This window comes from Chenopodium album, chromosome 4 (assembly GCF_948465745.1).
Source record: "Chenopodium album chromosome 4, dcCheAlbu1.1, whole genome shotgun sequence".
Taxonomy (NCBI): domain Eukaryota; kingdom Viridiplantae; phylum Streptophyta; class Magnoliopsida; order Caryophyllales; family Amaranthaceae; genus Chenopodium; species Chenopodium album.
This window is the reverse complement of record NC_137837.1, coordinates 5,261,225-5,279,518: the sequence shown is the minus strand read 5'-3', so window position 1 is coordinate 5,279,518 and position 18,294 is coordinate 5,261,225. Positions and strand designations below refer to the sequence as shown.

Here is an 18,294-nt window from a genome sequence, read left to right as displayed (position 1 = left end):
GTAGGATTGAATCTGCATTCATAACAATAACCAATTAAACCTAGGTAAGACTCAAAAATCTTTAAAACATATCAATCTGCATTCATAACAATAACCAATTAAACCTAGGTAAGACTCAAAAATCTTTAAAACATATCATTTTAAAATCAAAAGTCTATCCTTTTCCATAACTCTAGCTTTACCAATCCGGAAAATATATAGTAGTAACAAAAATATTTAAACATAAAAATATTTCAAATTTAAATTAAAGGGAACTGCCTTAATTTTAGCAGTAAAAATTGGAGACCAACAAAACTTAAATTTTCTCCTTTCATAAATTGTTCAATTCATATATAGCTCTGAGGGATAGCTCAAGTGCTTAGAGCTTTCCTCCCGATTTAAGAAAATCTGGGATCGATTCTCACGCCTATGTCATTACGATCATCATTGTCGTCGTTATCATTGACAATCTCATCTCCACCAATTCAAGCAATAACAATTGGTCTAGCATATGTAAGAAATCATCTCCGGAATCGAGTAATACTTGTATGATGCCCAACTTGGCTCACTTGGTAAGGTGAAAACACATGTGATTAGTGTTTTGGCATTTAGAAACACAAAAAGTACTTTGAGAAGGAATTGATGTCTTACCACAAACCTAAGCAAAGTAACGAGGCATCTCACACTCCGAACATTAAGGCACGCACAAACTTGGAGTACATGCTTGGATAACGTATTTGGTGTATATCATAGCTATCTGCCTATTTACAATAATGTATTGTTCTGTAAAAGTTAAACAAAGTATAAACAATAAATTAAACAAGGAAGAAGTCACCTTGATATCAAAATAAATTATTATAAGTTTATAACTTTTATAAGTCTATCTCATATAAGATTTTGCTATGTCGCCAGCATTTTTTTTAATACTATGTTACACTTTACCTTACACGTATTAAGATATTTATACAATAATGAGAATGAGGTATAGCTCAAGTGGTTAGAGCTTCCCTCCTGATTCCAGGAGATCCTGGGATAGATTCTCACCCCGCCTTGTGGCTCTCTAAACACCACCAAAAAAAAAAAAAAAAAAAAAAAAAGATATTTATACAATAATCGGTACAGTCTAGCTAGCTACGAGTATGATATACGTACTCATAAAGTGTACGAAGGAAGCTCATAATTTTTGTTAGGAGAAGCTAGCCTCATTACTTTGATTTGATTAGAATAAAGAGCATCAAAATATGTAGGAAATGAGGCTTTTCCTGACAAAAAGAGAAGATGCATAATCAAGCTCAACAAGTAACCATTCATACCTTCATATACATTTCTATAAATAAGTTCCATAGGATAGATTTTTCTAAGTAAGTTCACCTTAAATCTTCTTCAATGGCAAGCACATTATTGACATGCTCTTCTGCCTCAACCCTCGTGTCGAACCGGGCCTCATCCAGCCCATTACCAAATGGGTCGGGCCCTCGTTCGAGGTTGTCCCAAGCACCATCACTAATTAAGACCCCTTCATCAAGGTCTTGTTTGGTGGTGAGAGCCCAACAAGCAGGAGGTGGAAGTCCAAGGAGAATTGAGCCAATCTCATCTGAACAAATCCACAAAAAGGTTGCCCTACTTGAAACTTCTCCTTATGGTAAATATTCCACTCCTTCAACTGCTTTGCTATCTTACATAGGTGAGGAGGATTCTTTTTCTCCTTAATATGAAGTACATTACTCGTTCCATCTCTTATGGATGTACCATGATAATAAGTCACTTTCTATATTTGGTAAGTTCAACTGTTTTCACATACGTGTTATTTTCTTTATAATATAATAACACTCAATTTTCTTCTAAAGCGATACAAATAATTATTATAAAAAAAAAAAAAAAAAAAAAAAAAAAAAATGAACCTCAAAGGTGTAAGGCGTTATATTATTGGATACCATGAAAATTTTCTCTTGGTATAAAATATAATAGAACTCAAATCGCTTCATTTCCACCACACGCTTAATTCATAAATTTAAAATTTAAAATAAACTATAAGTATATTTTTTCTATCTCGAAATAAGAGTCACATATACTAATTAATTAGTCACCTTTAATTTCCTGAAATTTAAATAGAGAACAATGATATTAGATTTTCAAACATAACCCTACTGGAAAAAACTGTAACTTGTTTTGCAGTGCGCACTCCATGGAATACTAGTGAGGACGAGCATGAGATCAAGATGTGGTTTGACATGCCAGGACTAGCAGGTGAAAACATAGAAGTGGAAGTTATAGACGACTTGCTTTACATCAAAGGAGATGGGGGTGTAGATGCATTTGGTAACAAGATCTTGAGTCCTTTCGATAGTAGGGTTCAACTTCCTCATTACTCTTGGAAGGAAGAAATTACGGCCGTGTTTAAGAATGGTGTCCTCTACATAACTGTGCCTAAGATCACCAAATTCGAGCACAAAGTTATTCATGTTCCTGTTAGATCCATTTCATAATTGGTCTACTGAACTGTTTGGAAGACGAAGTTTGGATTGCTTCATACATAAGAAATTTGCTTTGAATGATTGTGTAATAAAAGAGAAGCTCAAGTTAAGCTTATATTGTATGTACTAAGTTGTATACATCGGTTGTTTGTTAAAGCTACCTATACTAATAATAAATAAGACAATTGGTCGATATTATGTGGTTGTGAAAATTATTTTCATTCTTGTTCATTATTCTGATTAATCATAGTGTTTAAATTGCTTGCTCATAACATTGTATAGATGTTTTCCAATTAACAACAAGGACTATAAATTTATTTGCATAATTTCAAGGCAATGTGATCATTATCCTCACTCTTAGGCTCTATATTCTCCATATATACATACTTACGGTCTGATCCACTTATTATAATCTCATATTTGATTGTAAGAAGTTAATTAAGTGACCAATAATAAGTTCAGAAAAGATAAATTTAGAGTTAATAAGTTCTAACTTTGATGTATTCTCATTTCTTAACACGACCGAGACCTTATGATTAGATAGGATCGGATAAGTTCAATAAGTAACCTGAAAGTATAAAATATATATTTTAATAAAGTGACGTAAGAAAGGTAGTTAAAACTAATTTGCTGTTTTTTTTTTTGGTAGTGCAAAGTGTCAGTCAATGACGACTAAGCCAAAAATGATGTCAATGTCGCATATGTTAGTGTCTAAAACAGCAATGTTATAATTAGAATGTACTTAAAGCATATAGGATCATACAGTGTGTACTATGCAAAAGCCAAAAGCTTAAAAAAAGCCAAAAATATGGTCTAAAACTAATACGGAGTACAAAGTATACTACTATATAAAATTGAATTTTCTTAACTTAGGATAGAGTTGTACGCATGACTCAATCCATCTATCACCGACGCAGCCTACTTTTGTTCATGACAAGCTTACAGATCCATGTTGACCATGTATTATTATTATTGTATGTAGAATATACTTCATCATATGTTACTATTGCATGTATGAATTTAATTAAGTACGTTATTAGGGTCCCTTATAAAAAAACAAAAAAAAAAAAAAAAAAAAAAAGAGTACATTATTACGGTGTGTTTTTTCACTTTATATGGAATTATTAATCTTGAAATTAACTTATCTTGTTTAATGGTTCTAAAGTTGGCTTATCTTATCTTAATGAAATTTAATTAACTTGATTTATCCGGATCTAACTAGCTAGCATTAGTTCTATTTCCAATGTTTAATTTCCAAGCTAAGAGGCCTAACTTGCTAATACATGAATGTATTTTTCAATTTGCATTGTTAGGGCACTTGAGCACTTCTCATAATCAAATTAGTGTGCTATATATACGTGAAACGCTGAAGTTTTCGAAATGAAGGAGAAATTATCTATCAAAGAGCATGAATTGTGAGTATTTGATTTGCATATTAAATTATTGTAATTTGTAATAATCATGATTCATGATGTACAATAAAAATATTGGGCATTTCTAGCTTTAGATGTACCCTACAACTAAGTAGAGATTCTCACGTAAAATTTGTACTCATCAAATAGGAAAATTAAAATTCCATTCTCCATAATTACTCCACCAATTTTTAAAACACAATGACAAACAAATCTCTGCTCTCTAGATTTGGATATTATAAATTGTAAAGAACTCTTTAAAGTGCTTGGTAAATAAATAGGGCACTTATTATAAAATGCTATAATAGTATATGTATAATGTACTCTACATCTTTTTTCTAGAAGAAGCTAAATTACTTTACTTTAATTATTTTATTTTTAAGTTTTATTTAGGATATATACTTTGCTTTAATTTGAGTATAGAGATAGAATAATTTATTAATCTCCCTACAAAAAAGACTTAAAACTCAACCGTTTTATAATTTATTAATCTCCCTACATAACTATAAATAAGCTAATAATGAGTGAACAAACATACAACTTGCAATTTACATTTATTTACATCTAATTATATCCTAATTATAGTCTTAGTAAGCTCAACTTACTTATCTTCAATGGCAAGCAACACATTGACATGCTCTGGTGGTGCTGCCACTATGGTGTCAAACCACACGGTCACCGGCCGCAGCCCGGCCCTAGCTGGTTTCGGCCAACGTGCCGGGGTGTCCCTAACACCATCATTGAAGACCCCTTCAATGGTGGTGAGAGCCCAACAAGGAGGAAGTCCTAAGAAAATGGATCCAATGTCACCTGACCATTTCCACAAAAAGGTTGCCCTCCTTGAGACCTCTCCTTATGGTAAGTATTCCACTCCTTCAACTTCTTTTTGGAGTTTTTCTTAATTATTTCTTATACTTGCATGAAAAAAAAAATGGTTGCCTTTTCTTTTTTACCACAATGGGTTGAATCTTTCTATGTATTTCACTAGTTACCTTTTTATTTCACCAACTTTGACAACATTATATCCTATGTCGTACATATATAGTATCATATGTGTTATTTAGTTGATTTTGGTACTCACATAGTCACATATTCACATTGTGACTTGTCTATATATACAAGTACGGATCAATCTATTTTCCTAGTCCAATTATTATTTAAAAAAGTTTCAGTCGACTCACTTGTCTATATATAGGTCAGGTTAAATTATATCATGCATGATATAGAAAGATTGCGATAATAACTATATATTCAAGGCTCCAATTAAATTTGTTCCTGTATTTTTTTTTTTTTTTGTAGTGCGTACCCCTTGGAATACGAATGAGGATGAGCACGAGATCAGGATGTGGTTTGACATGCCAGGACTTGCAGCTGAAAACATCGATGTGAACGTTGTCGACGACTTGCTTGTGATCAAGGGAGACGGTGGAGTTGATGCATTTGGAAACAAGATATTTAGCCCTTACGATAGTAGGGTTCAACTCCCTCTTAACTCTTGGAAGGAAGAGATCACGGCCGTGTTTAAGAATGGTGTTCTCTATATTACTGTGCCTAAGATCACCAAATTTGAGCACAAAATCATCCATGTTCCAGTTAGATCCGTTTAATTAATTTTCTCATCACAAGTTATTGCATATTTATGAATTAAATGTCTTCAATACTCTATATGGGAGACTAGGTTTTGTGTGTGTTTAAGAACTTGTATTTGAATAATTATGTGTGATAGAGAATCTCTCTTCATACTTCTTTGCTTCAATGTATCAAGTTGTATGACTTTGTTGCTTAATTAATATCTTATGATCATACAATAAGATATGTTTTTAACTTTTTACATACGAATCCTAGTTTGTTTGTTTTTTTTTTTTTTTTTTTTTTTTTTTTGAACGGGACATACGAATACCAGTTAATTAAGGGCATGCGCTACACGTGATTTTGAAAACTTTATGATATTTTTGGAGAGCATTTTATATAAATAATACTTCTTCCGCCTCATATAAATTAGTTGACTATGCCATTTAGGCATAAATGTATATGTGTTTAGCAAAATTAATAAAATTTTGATATTTAGAAATTAGACGTTGAGACGAATCTAATAGAACCTCACATGATTATATTTTTTCAATCTTAACACTAAATGACAAAACGAAGTCAAAGTAAGTTATATGACTAGGCTACAAAGTTAAAACATATTGCCAATTAAATAATAATAATAATAATAATAATAATAATAATAATAATAATAATAATAAACAACGTATGTTAGCTTTAGTGCAAGTCCTAATGACCTAATGGTCCTATGGACGTTGTAACACCCCCAAATCTCCCTCTACGGAAATATCAGTATAATACGTATAATTATACCATAGAGATAGACTTGGGCGTATTACCGCCGCGTGATTATGCAAGGCTACTCAAAATACTTAACTCAATAACAAAAACTTGCAGCGGAAACTCAACTTTCTTTTATTAATACTTATGAAATTAGTAACATTGTTATGAGTACTCTAAATAAAGACAAGACCAACATTCCTAAACTAGGTGAAGCAAATCTCGGGACTCCCATATGCTCATTCATGACTCCACTTGAAAATAGTCAACACTGCTTACCATTGCGGTAAACAGGGCGAACCAAAACAAACAGGAAATACAGATTAGCAAAATATGCTAAGTACGATAAGTGCAAGATAATGTAAACTCAATTTATTTGCAAACATGCTTTTAAAACCGATTCCAATAAATAATTTACTAATTCCAAAACTCATGATTCAAAACCAATTCCAATGATTCAACATTCAAAATAATTGATAAACCAATTCCTTTAAAAATCCAATTCCTTTTTGAACCAAAATATGCTAAGTACGATAAGTGCAAGATAATGTAAACTCAATTTATTTGCAAACATGCTTTTAAAACCGATTCCAATAAATAATCCACTAATTCCAAAACTCATGATTCAAAACCAATTCCAATGATTCAACATTCAAAATAATTGATAAACCAATTCCTTTAAAAATCCAATTCCTTTTTGAACCAATTTCTTTAAATCCAATTCCTCACCTAAGTGTGCACACCCCCCAAGCTAGTCTCCTTATATTACAAGGTTATTCTTGAGGAAAGACCCGGTCATACAAAGTCCAAGGCCTTATCAATAAACCAAATCCGCATAGTGGGATTACCAACATGCATGCTTATAAAGCATTAATAATAATAATAATTCAATGGTTCAATAAATCCTTTTAAGATCCAACAAATCCAATATAATTCAAACTCCTTTTTGATAAGTCCACCTACTTTCAAAATCAACACATTTTAAATAAATACTTGAGAATAAAATCTCATATTAATAGCTTTCCAAAGTCAATAACTCTTCCTTGAAAAACCTTTAATTTAATTCAACAAACCTTTTAAAAATTAAATCATTTATTTAAACACGATAAGTAATTCAAACCATTTAAAACATGATTTAAAAACCAAAATACTTTTATCAATACCTCCAAACATGATTTATTTCAAAATCATAATTCAAATCAATTTAATTCAATCACCAATCAAATCATATAAAACATGTTATTCAAACCAATCACTTTCAAAGGTATCTAGCCACCTAACGTACCTTGATCCTTGCTTAGCTATACACACCAAAAGAACCTCAAGAATCTTGGTTGAACACACCCTACAAATAAATATAACCTTAATCAATATAAGGTTAACAAACAATTAAAAACCCCCCAACTATATGTACATGAACCTTTTAATTAATTTCTCATAAACATCATAAAAATATGATTTTATGCAATTAAAACTACTCATAATAATTTTTATAAATCCCTCATAATAAAATAATAATAATTGAATAAGAGAAGAGAAGAAGAAAAAATAAGAAACCAAGGAAAAGAGAAGAATTGGATTTGCGTAGGAAATAATAGGCAGAACTTGCAGAGGCTATAACTCCTTTAATATAGCTCGGAATTGGGTGATTCTTGAGCCTAACCTCAAGGACTTTTCGAGAGGAACAACTTTCTGTGAAACGTCCATACCCCAAAAACTAAGAAGAAGTTCCCGAAAATTGGTTTCAAAGATAAACGGGATGATTTGTGTAAAATTGAGGAGAAGAAAAGAAGAGAATTGGTGTGAAGAATGTGAGAGGTATGAAGGGGTATTTATAAGCTAGGGTGTAGAAAGGATAGAGTTTAAGGTGTGATATGATTTCTAGAAAATGTGATAAGTTTTTGGGGTTGTTAAGGTACTTGAATCAAATTAAGTCTAGATTAATAGTTGGTTTAAAAGATAAGAAAATTTAAATGGATATACATATGGTTGGGAGAAGAAAGATATGAACAAAATGAGATAATGAAGAAGAAAATTAGAGGATAATTTAAAATATAATAATTAACAATCTAAAGTGATAACAATCAATAATAATAAAATAATTGAATAAATAAATATTTTAGATAATATCAAAATTAGTTAAATACATAATGTATATTAAATATTTCTCTTGAAATAGTTAGTAAAATATGGACCGACCTTAAAAAGATAATTAAACCTATATTATTAATTTAGAAATCCGAAAATAATTAATTATTCAAATGATTAAATACTTATATTTGGCGCCAAAATTCAAATATTATTTTGGCCCCAAATAATGAAATTACTAAAATACCCTTTTTATAAAATAATTCTTACTTAATTAATTTTAAAATACGTATGAAAATACGGGGTATTACAGACGTGATTGATTAAAGTTTCTGATTGTATGAAGTGATAAGTGCAGTTGAATCAGATTCAATTCCTAAAAATGGGGTTTTGGCATATAAAAAAGATAGTTGTACTGTGTGGAGTTGATGTCTTACCACAAACCTAAGCAAAGTAACGAGGCATCTCCTAATTTCACAACATAGACACAATACTTAAATTGTTTGGATCGAAAATTTTATAACAAATGTCGTGCACTACGTACTATTAGTCTATTAGTAATATGCATGTACTAATTAAATAATGTACCTTCATGTATCACAATAATAAGATTATACGGAGTACGTATTATATATTTAAAATCGTTTCTAAATGTGTTTATGTGACACTTCCTCAATGGCTCAACTATTCGATTTGGCCGGGTAGAGTCACTTTCACTTTTTTTTTTAATTTTTTTTTTTTAACTTTTGATACGTGAGTCTTTTTAGTAGGAGAAGCCTCCATCCATGTGTAAGAAATGAGGCTTCTTATAGCAAAAAGAAACGGCATCACAATACAAAAACTCACTAAGTCACCATTTATACCTCCACATATATCTCTATAAATAAGCTCCCAATCGATGAATAAACAAACAACTTACATTTTTATCTCACAAAATTTGTTTTAGTTAAGTTTATTTTTAGTAATTTTACCTTTTTTTTTTCCTTTAATGGCAAGCAAAGTGTTAACAATGTTAACATGCACTGTTGCTTCAACTCCTATGTCAAACCGGGCCTCAAAAAGCCCATTACCGATTGGGCTGGGCCTACGTTCTAGGCTTTTGGTGATGCCATCACCAATTAATATTCCTTCTTCAAGGCCTTCTTTGGGGGTTAGAGCCCAACAGACAGGAGGTCCAAAGAGAATTGAGCCAATGGTGACGTATATAGGTGAGATCTCCTTGATACATTTTAAAGACGCAGTATTCAGGTCAGAACTCATAATACGGAGTAATATGTATCGATTCTTATTACTGGTCCTTATTGCTCTCTCAACTATTAAAATAATATACTTAATAACTTTCTAAATTTGTATGGTATTCTTTCAACTAGCCATTCCTTATACAAATGTCTATATTCAAACTTGTGTTTTTCTTCATAAATCTGTCATCTTACGTTTATTAATTTAATGAGCCGTATCTAATAAAATACAAAGTACGGATTACTATTTATGCTAAAAAAAAAAGTACTTACAATTTATTACAGTCTAGCATACAAAATAAGTATATATAGATTACCCCTTCCTAGATATAGTTGTCCAGGCTCAGCTCTTTTCCTAAATTTGAAATCAATTATGATTATATTTCCAAACATACCGCCACATATAATTCATTTATTTTGCAGAGCGTAAGCCCTGTAATACTTCCGAGAACAAGCGCGAGATCAGGATGTGGTTTGACATGCCCGGGCTTGCAGCTGAAAACATAGAAGTGGAAGTTGTGGATGACTTGCTCATCATAAAAGGAAATGTGGATGTTGATGCATTTGGAAACAAGATTCTTGAACCTTATGTTAATAGGGTTCAACTTCCCACTAATACTGTCAAGGAAGAAATTACAGCTGTGTTTAAGAATGGTGTTCTCTATATTACTGTGCCTAAAATTACCAAGTCATCTGAGCCCAAAGTTCAACATATTCCAGTTAGATCCACTTAATATTATTCATAATTACATATATAAATTGAAAATTTTACAGTAGTCTTTTGAAAAGGGTTAGAGCATTATAATTGGCTAAATTAGTTTGTCCGTACTCCATATTATCATTTTTTTTTTTTAGAAAAGGTCGATATTATCCTTTTCATTTCCTTTTTTTTTAATACAAAATATTAAACCATCTTTATTATTTTGGAAATTCTTATTATTATTTCCAAAATGTCTTATTTTGGAAAGTTGTATTATTATTTCCAAATGATGTGGAAAATCTAACCAATTAATCATGCAGTATTAATCAATTATGGTGAATTTTTAATAGACCACTATAAAATTATCCTATAAAACTAGTGTTTATTTTATTGTGTAATAAGAAATGTACTTTGTATTACGTACTCTGTACTTTGTAGTAAAAAGAAGCTCAACATTCTACGTACATTTTAATTTTGAAATATATTTTGTAAGCTGTATTATTACTTAGTTTGTTGTATATTGGACTCGAGCCACTTATTAATTACTTCGTATATTATAAGACAAAGATGTATGTTATGCGGTTAATTATTAAAGGAGACAATTAAGTCATACAGATCAGATCATGTCACTTTGAATATATAGCCATAATTATGGCAGGTGAAACGATACTTGCACGTACTCGTAATTATGTAGTCACAACTATTACAAAATGCACCTCATGACTCTAGAACGAACACATACTTACAATTAATAACTATATTCATGATTGAATTACAAGAAACGTGCACCATATAATTAAATGCATGGTTGCATACACCTACAAGCTCAATCATCATATGGTTAATTATTGGTTAATCTTGTTTAAGTAAGCGAAGGGACATAGTGGTGAATCGCCGGGGTTGATGAGGTCGAGTTGAGACTGAGGGCACGATTCGCACAAAGGGCCAGGGACTTAGGATCCCAGGCTAACCAAAGTGACATCGTAATGGCCGATGCCTAGCTTAGTTGGTGGTGACAATAGTACATTATAAGTTCACAACATAATAGGTGTATCCGTATATGATCGTATCATTTCTATGGCCACATATATACGTACTGCTGCACTAGTTGTTAATACGTGATCTTATTGTCTTCCATTAAGCACCTCCATGTATCTGTTCATTGTACGTATTTACATCAACTTCATTCGTCCCCTATTCTCCTTCGACAAAATCAACAACATACTCTAAGGATTGCACGCGCATACTTAAATTAGGTATAAATTATGCTAGAATATGAAACACTTCATATTCTGTAAATATTAACTGTGTAATTATGTAGAGAGACTCTTGATTATTCTTGTACATTTGCTATTTATTAACTTTTATGTTTGTAAATTATGCACAACTTTGATCATTGATAATTTTTAATACCTTTTGTGAAAATGCAGAAAATTATAAAATTTTATAAATTTCATCCGATTAATATATCTAGCAATATTTTACCTAATAACAGTTATTTAGGGATTGGAAATATTAATACCAGCAATATTTAAAACACCATTTATACACATTAAAAAGAACACGCCCCTAGTATATTTCCAATCACACCAGACATGTAAGGGCCCTTTACAGTACAAGCAGGTCCGTAGCAAGGGGAGGGCAGCTGGGGCGACTGCCCTGGCCCCTTGTTAAAAAGTTCAGCTTCAATACAATACAAGGCCCAGAAAAATATACTTCGTACTAAATAATACTATGTATATATATTTTTAAGAAAAAAGAAATAAAGAAAACAAGAGGTGTGTAATGTACAACACTACAATAGTGCCGTAGAATTCTAAAATATCAAATGACATTTTTGGTCAACGCATTTCTTTCCTAATTTTTTGCCCAAATTATTCACTTTCCTAAGTGAATTTGATTAACAAAAAAAATGTCATTAATTTTAATTGTATCCCGTTTTTAGTAATTTTATTTTTCAAAATGTATCTCATTACAATTTGATAAAACATCTTTTTTAAAACGTTTAATCATAAGAATATTTTCCAGCGTAAAACTTTAATTTGCAAATAATAATTCGCATGTCAACAAAAATTCATTGTATATGAAAAAAATACATGCGTGATATGTGAACTTGAGCCATATATTCAATTCCTATAAATGGGGTTTTGGTATATAAAAAAGATAAAAGTATGTGGAATTGATGTCTTACCACAAACCTAAGCAAAGTAACAAGACATCTCCCAATTTCGCAAGCACACAAAAATTGAATTGTTTGGATTGGTATTTGGTAATAATAACGTATTAAGCTATTAATTAACAGACCGAGTTAGATACTCATAAACAAGTATTTCGTATTAAGTGGATATATAACAACTTATTACAATACACGCATTAAGATTAAATTATATGTAGACAAAAAAAATCATTTAAAATATACCATAATTTATTCAAAAAAAATCATTTAAAGTATACCATAATTTTATTCACCTCATCATCATGTAACATTGGCAATATCGCTAAATAATATATAACCAATTACCATTAGTCATAATAAATTTGTTTAATTTACCCTATTCGGTTTGGATGGAGTCAATTTCACATATTTTGTACGAGTCTTTTTGCTAGGAGAAGCCTTCAATCCATGTGATAGAAATGAGGCTTCTTATAGCAAAAAGAAAAAGCATCATAAGACAATAACTCAACAAGTTACCACTTATACCTCTACATATATCTATAAGTCTATAAATAGCTCCCAATCAATGAATAAACAAACAACAATTTGTTTTAGTGAAGTTTATTTTTAGTAAGTTTAGGTCTTTTTCTTCAATGGCAAGTAAAGTGTTAACATGCTCTGCTGCTTCAACTCTAGTGTCGAGCCGGGCCTCGTCCAGCCCATTACCAATTGGGTTGGGCCCACATTCTGGGCTTTTTGTGACACCATCACCAATTAAGACCCTTTCTTCAAGGCCTTCTTTGGTGGTGAAAGCCCAACAGTCAGGCCCAAGGAGAATTGAGCCAATGTCAGCTGAACAAATCCACAAGAAGGTTGCCCTACTTGAAACCACTCCTTATGGTAAAATTTTCCACTCCGTCTCCTTAAATATGTATCCGTACCATAAATAATAGATCACTTTCTAAAGTTTATAAGTTAAATTGTTCACTCGGTACACATTGATGCATACATTAATTTCTCCATATATATGTTTTTGTTCATAAATCTATATTGTCAATTTAATTGAGAAATTAATCAGGTTGAATATTTATGCCCATAAAAAACGCAGTTGTAACTGAACAAGAAATTACCACTTTTTTATCTCCGCCTACCATAGGTGTTGTAAGTATATATGTTAACCCTTCCTAGAAGTAGTTTTTTAGGCTCTTTCCCTAAATTTGAAATAGATTATAATTAGATTTCCAAACATACCCCCAAATAATCAGTGATTCGTGTGCAGTGCGTACACCATGGAATACTTCTGAGGATGAGCACGAGATCAAGATGTGGTTTGACTTGCCAGGGCTTGCAGCTGAAAACATAGATGTGGAAATTATGGATGATTTGCTCGTCATCAAAGGAGAAGGGGGTATTGATGCATTTGGAAACAAAATTTTCGGTCCTTATGATAGTAGCGTTCAACTTCCTATTAACACTTGGAAGGAAGAAACTACCGCTGTGTTTAAGAATGGAGTTCTCTACATTACTGTGCCCAAGATTACCAAGTTTGAGCACAAAGTTATTCATATTCCTGTTAAATCCATTTAAATTATTCATAATTAACTTATTGCTTGTGAAATAAGTCTTCTAAACTTTTTAGAAGACATATATATATATACATAAATGGTGTGTGATATATATAAGAGCTATATGCTTTGTGTAGTTACTTTGCTTGTAATTTAGAAACAAGCTCAACTACTATCTACATTTGAAATGTATTTTGTAACTTTGTAAGTTGTATGACTAGCTCATATGTTGGACTCAATCGAGCCACATACTATAATAAGACAAATGATGTTATGTGGTAATTAGAGGTGATAATCATGTCGTTTATATCAGGTCAATTTGAAGTTAGTATGACTAGCTTGCACATAAAACAACTCCGTTCATTTCATAATTATTTAAATTACAAAATGCATCTCACTCTAAACCACACACGTACAACATACAACATTATTTCATGATCAAACAACAAGAAACATGCATAGTAGCATACGCTTAGGACTACAATTGCACAATCATACGATTACTCTTACTGAGCCATGTCGAGAGAGTTGGAGACGGCGGGTTTGATATTCCAAAACATGTCATTTAAGAAAGCGAAGTGACAAAGTGGTGAATGGCCGGGTTTAAGACCAAGGGCGCGAAGGGGTGTGGACTTAGGGTTCCAAGCGTATGTGTCATAGTGACATATAGCCGTAGTCTGGACCTCAGTACCCGCTAGGCTAACCAAAGTGACGTCGTAATGGGCTAATGGCCAATGCCTAGTTGGTGACTTGGTCGTGACAATAGTACACAGTGTAAGGATATCTTATCCTATGGCATACTGCTGCATTATTGCCCGGTACATCCAACTTTTTCACCTTTTTTATCACATAATCTTGTCTTCCATTAGACACCTCCATCTTTTTGTCCATTGTTTTTACCTCTACTTCATTCGTGCCCAACTCTCGTACCACAAAATCAACAACCTCCTCTATGGATTGCGCACAAGTACTGCCATTCAAATACGCGTTATTTTGTATTATTAACTGTTAAGAAACATTAAAAAATAAAAAAATAATAAAAAAAAGTAATGTTCAACTTTGATCATTAATATATGTTACTCTTCAAAAAAAAAAAAAAAAAAATTACCCGATTTCTTCGGTACTCTTTGGTCTTTTAAAACATAGATGGAGGGTGTCTTTAACATCGATGGCATCTTCAGACTCGGATTTAATGGAAAACAAAGAGAGTATATCTGTGAAGTTTTCATAGGCGAAGGGGAAGGATATTGAACAATGTGTTTAGGCAAAATAGGGCGGATTTGAATCTTTTGGAAATCTTGTGGCAACTTCATTCCAACTTGCAAGTTTTTCTCTATGAAAAATAACGTATCACTAGAAGAAGTCGTCGAGCTCAATTCTTCTATGTTTACATTATTATCATTGTGCATGAAATGGTGAGGATGATGGTGATGAAGTGAATTTGGATGAACGGGTAGAGTCTCTTTAGAATCCTTTTCATCATCGGGTTTGGTTTTGAATGTCACTCTATTAGCCTTCGTGTCACCATTGTCTCCTTTATAATAAAAGTAATCATAGAGATATTTATAAGGCTTGTTCGAGCCAACCTTCTTCATTTGATCACCATTAATCATAGAGATATTTATAAGGCTTGTTCGAGCTAGCCTTCTTCAAAATAGGCCTAAAAATGAGCCTAAAGCTGAAAATGTTCTATACTCCTATTTAGCTTACATAGTCCTTTGATAGGGGCTTAATTACTAGCTAATTCAAGAAATATTCTAACAATCAATAATGAAAACAAAAAGGTATTAACTATTAAGGTCGTCTCAAATCGGTAGGGGAGGAGAAATCAAATTAAATAGTAGAAATTCCATTCTCTTTATTTACTCAACGTTTTCCCCCTATTAACGCAAATCACGTACTTAACTCTTTGAGAAGTAAATATATGAACATTGTAAATAGTTATAAAGTAATAAAAATATAAATAAATAAACATTGTACGTACTAATTATATTTACACGTCTGTAACTTTTTTTTTATATTGTACTATATGCATCTTTTTGCTAGGAGAAGCCGCATTACTTTGCTTTAATTTGAGTAAAGAGAATATATATCAATGTTATGATTAGAAGCTTCTCCTACAAAAAAGACTATAACTTAGCAATGTACGTAAAATTAACTCCACTATAAATAACCTCCCAATGATTGAACAAAACATACAACAACTTGCAATATTTATTTAATTTTATTACATTATTATTGTTTTAGTGATTTAATTATTTTAGTAAGTTTTATTTGATTATCTTCAATTATGGCTAGCAACACATTGACATGTTCTGCTTCTGCCACTATGGTGTCAAACCACACGGTCTCCGGCCGTAGCCCGGCCCTAGCTGGGTTCGGCCAACGTTCCATGGTGTCCCTAGCACCGTCCTCGAAGACTCCTTCGATGGTGGTGAGAGCCCAACAAGGAGGAAGTCCTAAGAAATTGGATCCCATAGCAGCTGATCAATTCCACAAAAAGGTTGCTCTCCTTGAAACTTCTCCTTATGGTAAGTAATCCACTTCTTACATTTTACTTTTTCATTTTTCTTACTTTATAAAAAAAAAAAAAGGTTAATTGCATATTTTTACTAGTTTTGGGTAAAAATGTACATACATAAATCTTTTATGGCTTGTAACATTAAAATGTACACGTCATGGTTAGGGTTAGATAATATGATTTGAGAAATGAGATACGAGTCAGTCTTGTCAAGTTTATTTAACATTAGTACGTGTTAGAGTATTTTCTATTAGTAGAAATGGTTCAATTGATCCCACTTGTTTCTGAATTGCTTATTATAAACCATAACGTAATAATGACATATATTGATGATACTTGTTGATTTGCAGTGCGCACTCCCTGGAACACGAGCGAGGATGACCACGAGATTAGGATGTGGTTCGACATGCCAGGACTTGCAGCTGAAAACATCGATGTGAACGTTGTCGACGACTTGCTTGTGATCAAGGGAGACGGTGGAGTTGATGCATTTGGAAACAAGATATTTAGCCCTTACGATAGTAGGGTTCAACTCCCTCTTAACTCTTGGAAGGAAGAGATCACGGCCGTGTTTAAGAATGGTGTTCTCTATATTACTGTGCCTAAGATCACCAAATTCGAGCACAAAATCATCCATGTTCCAGTTAGATCCGTTTAAAACTCATAATAGAGATCTACTTTAGTGTCTTCTATATGAAGTGTTTTATGTATAGGAGACTTAATTATATACTTCGTATTATGAGTGTGTTTTAAGAGCTTTTCTTTGAGATGCTATGTAATAGAGAAGCTCTCTAAGTATGTATTTTCCTTTCAATGTTATAAGTTGTACTTTGTATGACTTATTTAAGTATTCTAATATAATAAGACATTAATTAAAATAATTAATTGTTAAAGAGTATACTTGTATATATTATTTGCGTTGTGTTGTGTTGTGTTGAGTAAATATCCATCTTTTCAATCTCAATGGAAATTGTGTACCATTGATTATCTAAACACAAACTTTAAAAAAAAATGGGATGAATTATTGTACATTTATTATAAAGATAACCTAAAGTGATTAAAATTTATCCCTGAAATGAATAAAAGTTACCCCAAGATGAGTTAAAGTAACCCAATTCAAATAAAAATTATCTACGCTTTATTAGTAAAGAATCAAATTTTAAATGACTAAAAATCAATTATTAGTGATTGAATGTAATTAAATTACCTTTATAAAACTTTTCTTGTTGTTGATTTATATAAAAATTGTATTATGTTTAAAGTTACTCAAAAAAAGACAAAAAGTTACCCTAAAATTAGCTAAAAGTTACCCTTATACTACTCGATGTACACTAATATTAGTGTAAACCGGATGTATACAAAAGTTTTTATTATCTAAATAACATTTAAAGTTACTCTGGTTATATAATACCTGAGCTTTTATATATTTTCTTCCCGGAAGTATTGATATTTTTGAAATCAATAACAAAGTTAATTATTTTAATAATTATAATTAGAATAATCTTTGAAGCAAGTACCTTGTGCATTAACACGTGTATAATCTACGGAGTAATTTTTTTTTATAGAGAAATGATCGAGCATTCAAGCTAAGTTGTACTTTTGGATTATAAGACATAAACTTGTATTGATGGTGCTAAAAGGCTGGCTTCTTTTTCGGATTTTAAAAATAAATGAGAAGTTAGGAAAATCTTCTCTCAAAACTAGTCCATATAAAGTTATCTAGAATTAAGCATATATAGAAAATATAATGTAGTTCAATATCTAAATGGCTTTGAGTGTGAGACCAGGAGAAGCTATATAATCCATAGCAAATTGCTTCACAATATACATGGTA

The 18,294-nt window shown here is 31.7% G+C and overlaps 5 protein-coding genes across 5 annotated transcripts; all 5 read left to right on the top strand.

The window, feature by feature from the left end:
• The first annotated feature begins 1,328 nt into the window (after positions 1-1,328).
• LOC145626437 (small heat shock protein, chloroplastic-like) lies at positions 1,329-2,648 on the top strand. The gene is made up of 2 exons (XM_081678870.1): positions 1,329-1,621; positions 2,155-2,648. The coding sequence occupies exons 1-2, from the start codon at positions 1,366-1,368 to the stop codon at positions 2,463-2,465; spliced, it is 567 nt and encodes a 188-aa protein (XP_081534996.1). The 5' UTR covers positions 1,329-1,365; the 3' UTR covers positions 2,466-2,648.
• A 1,701-nt stretch (positions 2,649-4,349) lies between these two features.
• Positions 4,350-5,727, top strand: LOC145626436 (small heat shock protein, chloroplastic-like). The gene is made up of 2 exons (XM_081678868.1): positions 4,350-4,723; positions 5,165-5,727. The coding sequence occupies exons 1-2, from the start codon at positions 4,480-4,482 to the stop codon at positions 5,470-5,472; spliced, it is 552 nt and encodes a 183-aa protein (XP_081534994.1). The 5' UTR covers positions 4,350-4,479; the 3' UTR covers positions 5,473-5,727.
• Positions 5,728-9,092: 3,365 nt separating this feature from the next.
• Positions 9,093-10,698, top strand: LOC145626435 (small heat shock protein, chloroplastic-like). The gene is made up of 2 exons (XM_081678867.1): positions 9,093-9,489; positions 9,943-10,698. The coding sequence occupies exons 1-2, from the start codon at positions 9,270-9,272 to the stop codon at positions 10,251-10,253; spliced, it is 531 nt and encodes a 176-aa protein (XP_081534993.1). The 5' UTR covers positions 9,093-9,269; the 3' UTR covers positions 10,254-10,698.
• A 2,250-nt stretch (positions 10,699-12,948) lies between these two features.
• Positions 12,949-14,221, top strand: LOC145626434 (small heat shock protein, chloroplastic-like). The gene is made up of 2 exons (XM_081678866.1): positions 12,949-13,274; positions 13,654-14,221. Exons 1-2 carry the CDS (start codon positions 13,028-13,030, stop codon positions 13,959-13,961), a joined length of 555 nt encoding a protein of 184 aa, XP_081534992.1. The 5' UTR covers positions 12,949-13,027; the 3' UTR covers positions 13,962-14,221.
• A 1,905-nt stretch (positions 14,222-16,126) lies between these two features.
• LOC145626432 (small heat shock protein, chloroplastic-like) lies at positions 16,127-17,339 on the top strand. The gene is made up of 2 exons (XM_081678865.1): positions 16,127-16,470; positions 16,811-17,339. The coding sequence occupies exons 1-2, from the start codon at positions 16,230-16,232 to the stop codon at positions 17,116-17,118; spliced, it is 549 nt and encodes a 182-aa protein (XP_081534991.1). The 5' UTR covers positions 16,127-16,229; the 3' UTR covers positions 17,119-17,339.
• The last annotated feature ends 955 nt before the right edge of the window (positions 17,340-18,294 follow it).

Excerpts from the sequence above, each read along its gene's own strand:
- LOC145626437 (XM_081678870.1), top strand. The coding sequence starts at position 1,366 with ATGGCAAGCACATTATTGACATGCTCTTCTGCCTCAACCCTCGTGTCG. Across the intron at positions 1,622-2,154 it reads ACTTGAAACTTCTCCTTATG|TGCGCACTCCATGGAATACT; the intron begins GTAAATATTCCA and ends CTTGTTTTGCAG.
- LOC145626436 (XM_081678868.1), top strand. The coding sequence starts at position 4,480 with ATGGCAAGCAACACATTGACATGCTCTGGTGGTGCTGCCACTATGGTG. Across the intron at positions 4,724-5,164 it reads CCTTGAGACCTCTCCTTATG|TGCGTACCCCTTGGAATACG; the intron begins GTAAGTATTCCA and ends TTTTTTTTGTAG.
- LOC145626432 (XM_081678865.1), top strand. The coding sequence starts at position 16,230 with ATGGCTAGCAACACATTGACATGTTCTGCTTCTGCCACTATGGTGTCA. Across the intron at positions 16,471-16,810 it reads CCTTGAAACTTCTCCTTATG|TGCGCACTCCCTGGAACACG; the intron begins GTAAGTAATCCA and ends GTTGATTTGCAG.
- LOC145626435 (XM_081678867.1), top strand. The coding sequence starts at position 9,270 with ATGGCAAGCAAAGTGTTAACAATGTTAACATGCACTGTTGCTTCAACT. Across the intron at positions 9,490-9,942 it reads GCCAATGGTGACGTATATAG|AGCGTAAGCCCTGTAATACT; the intron begins GTGAGATCTCCT and ends TTTATTTTGCAG.
- LOC145626434 (XM_081678866.1), top strand. The coding sequence starts at position 13,028 with ATGGCAAGTAAAGTGTTAACATGCTCTGCTGCTTCAACTCTAGTGTCG. Across the intron at positions 13,275-13,653 it reads ACTTGAAACCACTCCTTATG|TGCGTACACCATGGAATACT; the intron begins GTAAAATTTTCC and ends ATTCGTGTGCAG.